Source organism: Excalfactoria chinensis, chromosome 30, assembly GCF_039878825.1.
Source record: "Excalfactoria chinensis isolate bCotChi1 chromosome 30, bCotChi1.hap2, whole genome shotgun sequence".
NCBI classification, from domain to species: domain Eukaryota; kingdom Metazoa; phylum Chordata; class Aves; order Galliformes; family Phasianidae; genus Excalfactoria; species Excalfactoria chinensis.
Window position 1 is genome coordinate 160,000 of NC_092854.1, and position 5,227 is coordinate 165,226.

Below are 5,227 nucleotides of genomic sequence, written 5' to 3' on the forward strand. Positions count from 1 at the left end.
GTGAAATAAAGCAGGAATGAAAAGAGCACGTTGTGCTGCTGTCTGTGGCTGTACCTCACCAAACCCAGACAAAGTAGGAAGACAGAAGAGAAAAGGAAAAGTCAGCATTCAAAGCTTTTTATTTATCTCTTAGCCTATTCAGGGACTCCGGTTCAGTGCTTACATGAGATATTAGAGTGAGAAAATGGAAAGCAGGTAGTAAAGAAATGAAATAATTTCTCATATTATTTTGCGGATTGCTGTATCACAAACAATCAAACAATCAAAGATACATAAAACATAAAGAACCATCACTGGGAATCCTGAGACGAAGATGTGCACTTTATAGAAGCTGGAATAGTGTGTATTGCAACACCTTCCTGAGAGCATGCTTGATCTCCCTGTTCCTCATGCAGTAGATAATAGGGTTCAGTGTTGGAGGAATCACTGAGTACATAGCTGTCACTGTCAGATCCAGGAGTGGGGAAGAAATGGAGGGGGCCTTAAGGTTGGCAAAAATGCCAGTGCTGACAAACAGGGAGACCACGGCCAGGTGAGGGAGGCACGTGGAGAAGGCTTTGTGCCGTCCCTGCTCAGAGGGCATCCTCAGCACTGCAAAGAAGATCTGCACATAGGACACAATTATGAAAACAAAGCAGCCAAATGCTAAACTGGCACTAAAAATGAGAAACACAACTTCCCTGAGGTAGGAGGCTGAGCAGGAGAGCTTGAGGATCTGGGGGACCTCACAGAAAAACTGGTTGACAACATTGCCTTGGCAGAGAGGCAGTGAAAACGTACTGGCAGTGTGCAGCAGGGAATTGAGAAGCCCAGCGCCCCAGGCAGCTGCTGCCATGGTGGCACAAGCTCTGCTGTCCATCAAGGTCCCGTAGTGCAGGGGCTTGCAGATGGCAACGTAGCGGTCATAGGACATGATGGTGAGAAGGTAATACTCTGCTGAGAAGAAGAAGACAAAGAAAAAGAGCTGTGCAGCACATCCTGCGTAGGAGATGGCCCTGGTGTCCCAGAGGGCGTTGGCCATGGCTTTGGGGAGAGTGGTGGAGATGCAGCCCAGGTCGAGGAGGGCCAGGTTGAGCAGGAAGAAGTACATGGGGGTGTGCAGGCGGCGGTCGCAGGCTACGGCTGTGCTGATGAGGCCGTTGCCCAGGAGGGCAGCCAGGTAGATGCCCAGCAAGAGCCAGAAGTGCAGGAGCTGCAGCTGCCGCGTGTCTGCCAACGGCAGCAGGAGGAACTCGCTGATGGAGCTGCTGTTGGACATCTGCTGTTCCTGGGCTTGGAGTCCTGTGCAGAGTGCAGAAGATAATGACCATAATGATCATTTAACTCCAGAACTTGAGTATTTTTTCATGAGCTTCACCATCCCTTAAGGAGGAGTAGATTAGGGAGCTCTTACTTTCTTTTCATTTCCTAATCACATCACAGCCTCCTGGATATTTTCCTCTTTACTGCAGCTGTTCATTGAGACCCCAGCCCCAGCCTCTGTGCACTTCAGTTTGTCTTAGAGAAAACAGCCTGCTTGCAGGACAAATCAGCTATTACTGTCTGCAGAAAATGATGAAAAGTTAAACTGACTGTTTCCTTTTAGTGAGGAGAGTCTGGAAGCATAACCTGTGTGACGTTTCACCTTGTTATCTGCCTGTTCAGAAAACAACTTATAGATCGACAAAATATTTCTGAGTTTCAGAACTGTGTTTAAATTAGACATCCCCTTTTAGATTTCTGCCCCCTTTTCTTGCTGTCTTCACTCAGAATAGGAAATGGAAACCCCCTGCCTTGGCTCTCCTCTTGCAAAGAACCCTTACAAACATCCTGCTGTGCAGTGGAGCTGTGATCCCCTGCCCCAGGCAGCAGCTGTGGCAGCACAAGCCCTGCCGGGCTGCACCTTCCCCCCACACGTCTCCCCGCAGCACCCTGGGCAGCTCACCGGGCAGGCTGAGTGCTGAGCCTGGCAGGCGGCAGAGTCCCATAGCCGGCACACAGCCCCTGGGGCACAGCAGGGACCCTGCTCTGCAGGACAGCCCTGGGCACCCGCCTGCAGCCCCACATGCACAGCCTGCAGCCGTGCTGGGACACGCAGCCCTCAGGGCTGTGCTCTGACGCTGCAGCACGGAAGCCCTCAGCTGGAGCAGAAGGCTTTTTCCACAGTAAAGAAACATGCAGTGCCTGCAGCCAGATCTGCTATGGGATGTCCCAGATTAAGTTAACCCTCTATGAAATGCAGCTGCACGGTCTGCAGTGAAACTTACCTTGTCATGGTCTGTGATCAATGCTCCTGCAGTGAGCTCACAGCCTGCTCACACCGTACACATCCTGCATGCTCTCTCCCCTTTCTCTCCTCTCCTTCCTTTACCTGCAGGCTGTGCTGTGCACTAGAGCTGCTCCTGGGCACAGCTGTCTCTCTGCAGCCCTGCCCATTTTTAAGAGCTCCCTGTGTCCCAGGAGCCCGGCCCAGCTCAGCAGAAGAATATGTCATGTTTATCCTTCCCACTTGTCTCCCCTGAGATGTCCCTGGATCCTCATGGCAAACAGCTCCTGAAAGACAACAGCATCATGACAGTACATTAAAATCTGTTGAATTTAATACCAGATTTCTAGTGGTCAGTGACTAGTTCCAGACATGTGGTGAGTCCTCCCAGAGAGTGTTTGCTGAAACTAAAAGGGCACCCAGAGAAGGACACAATATCATTGAATCATAGAATCACCATGGTTTCAAAAGACCTTAAAGAGCATCCAGTCCAACTGTTCACCTACCACCAATAGTTCCCACTAATCCATGTCCCTCAACACAACATCCAGTCATTCCTTGAACACCTCCAGGTCCGGTGACACCACCAACACCCTGAGCAGTCCATTCCAGGTCCCAAAGTGCAGGACATGGCATTTGGCCTAGTGAACCTCATCCTATTGGCTTCAGCCCAGCTCTCCAGCCTGTCCAGATCCCTCCGTAGGGCCTTGCTAACCCGAGACAGATCCACACTCCCAGGCAATTTGGTGTAATCCACAAACCTACATAGGATGCCCCCAATGCCCTCATCCACGTCATCAATAGTGAAGAGGACAGGCCCCAGCACCAGACCCTTGGGGAACACCAGGGAGGCGCACAGGTAGGTGTCCATCTTGAATATCTCCAGACAAGGAGACTCCACAACCCCCTTGAGCAGCCTGTTCCAGTGCTCAGCCATCCTCACCGTTAAGAACTTCTTGCACACATTTTTGCGGAACTTCCTACGCTCCAGTTTCTGTCCATTTAGTCTTTGTCCTGACTTCACACACTGCTGAAAAGAGCCTGGTCTTGCCACTTTGACCCCACACCTCAGATATTTAAAGACCTGGATCAGGTCCCCTCTCAGTCTTCTTTCCTCAAGGCTAAACAGACCCAGATCACTTAGCCTTTCTTCATAGGGGAGATGCTTCTGACCCTTCACCATATTTGTGGACCTCTGTTGAACTGTTTCCAAGAGATCCCTGTCTTTTTTTGTACTGGAGAGCCCAGAACTGGACACAGTATTCCAGGGCAGTTTAGAGGCGAAGGATCAACTCCCTCAACCTGCTGGACATGCTCTTTTTAATACACCCCAGAATGCCATTGGACTTTTTGGCCACGAGGGCACACTGCTGGCTCATGGCCAACCTGTTGTCCATCAAGATACCCAGGTCCCTCTCTGCAGAGCTCCTCTCCAGCAGCTCATCCCCCAACCTGTCCTGGTGCATGCAATTATTTCTTCCTAGGTACAAGACTCTACACTTGCTTTTGTTAAACCTCATCTGGTTTCTTACCGCCTGGCTCTCCAGCCTGTCCAGGTCTCGCTGAATGGCAGCACAGCCTTCAGGCGTGTCAGCCAATCCTCACAACTACGTATCATCAGTAAACTTGCTGAGGGTGGCCACTATCCCCTTGTCAAGGTCACTGATAAAGATGTTGAACAAGACCGGTCTCAGCACCAACCCCTGGTATACTACCCAGGAGCTACTTACATGACTCCAACTGTACTCTGCACTGCCAACAACGACCCTCTGTGCTCTGCCAGTCAGACAGTTCTCAACCCACCTCACTGTCCACTCATCTATCCCACACTTCCTTATCTTTGTTATTAGGATATTGTGGGAGACAATATCAAATGGCTTGCTGAAATCAAGGTAGACGACATCTACCGCTCTCCCCCCCATCCACCCAGCTGGAGACAATGTCATATCGGGCTGTCAGGTTGGTTGATCATGACCTCTCCTTTGTGGACCAATGCTGACTACTCCTGATATCCTCCTTTTCTTCCAGCTGTCTGGAGATGGCATCCAGTACAAGCTGTTCCATCACCTTTCCAGGGACTGAGGTGAGGCGGCCTAGCCTGTAATAACCCAGATCTTCCTTCTTGCCCTTTTTGAAGACCGGAGTGACACTGGCTATCCTCCAGTCCTCTGGCACCTCCCCCATTATCCAAGACCTCCCAGAGATTACAGAGCGTGGTTCAGCAATCACCTCTGCCAGCTCCCTCAGCACTCATGAATACATCCCATCAGATCCCATGGCTTTATGAACATTGGTGTGGCCTAGGCACTCACGGACCACCTCTTCCCTGACTTAAGGCAAGCCTTCCATTCCTCAGACCCTCTCACTGGGTCTGGGATTCCTAAGGGAGAGCTTTTTCACTGAAGACAGAAGCAAAGAATGCCTTCAGTATCTCCAGCGTCTCAGCATCCCTCATTACCAGAATACCCCCCTCACTTAGTAGGGGACCCACAGTCTCCCTAGTCTTCCTTCTATTCATAACATACTTCATAAATAAATAAATAAATAAATAAATATTATTTTTCTTTTTTAATGAGTGTCAACCAATTTTTGTAATACTATGTTCTGTTTGCAAGGAACTGGGTGAGAGAGGTGGGCCAATCAGTGCTGGTTCTGGTGTTTATATCTGAATAATACAGACCATTAATGGAAAAGTTATATGGTAGTAAGTGTGTATATGGATCTAAAAAGCAGTATTGTTTGACAAACTGTTTTGATGGTATAAGAAAGTGTAATTGTTGATGGCATATGGAAGTGTACTTGAGGGTGTGTGGAAGTGTAAATGAGGGTACAAATAGTGGAATAGTTTACAGAGGAAAAAAGGGATAAAGACGAAGTGATTTTATCTGCACTGACATGAGAGCAACTCTTCTCACCTTTCCCCTGCGAGCAGATCAGAGCAGAGTCACAGTCCCCATGTGTCATGTAGTGTTATTCTGCTTA

The 5,227-nt window shown here is 49.4% G+C and overlaps 1 protein-coding gene across 1 annotated transcript; it reads right to left on the reverse strand.

The window, feature by feature from the left end:
• Nucleotides 1–322: 322 nt before the first annotated feature.
• On the reverse strand, nt 323–1,258 carry LOC140263427 (olfactory receptor 14J1-like). The gene has a single exon (XM_072358311.1). It carries the CDS (start codon nt 1,256–1,258, stop codon nt 323–325), a length of 936 nt encoding a protein of 311 aa, XP_072214412.1.
• Nucleotides 1,259–5,227: the final 3,969 nt, after the last annotated feature.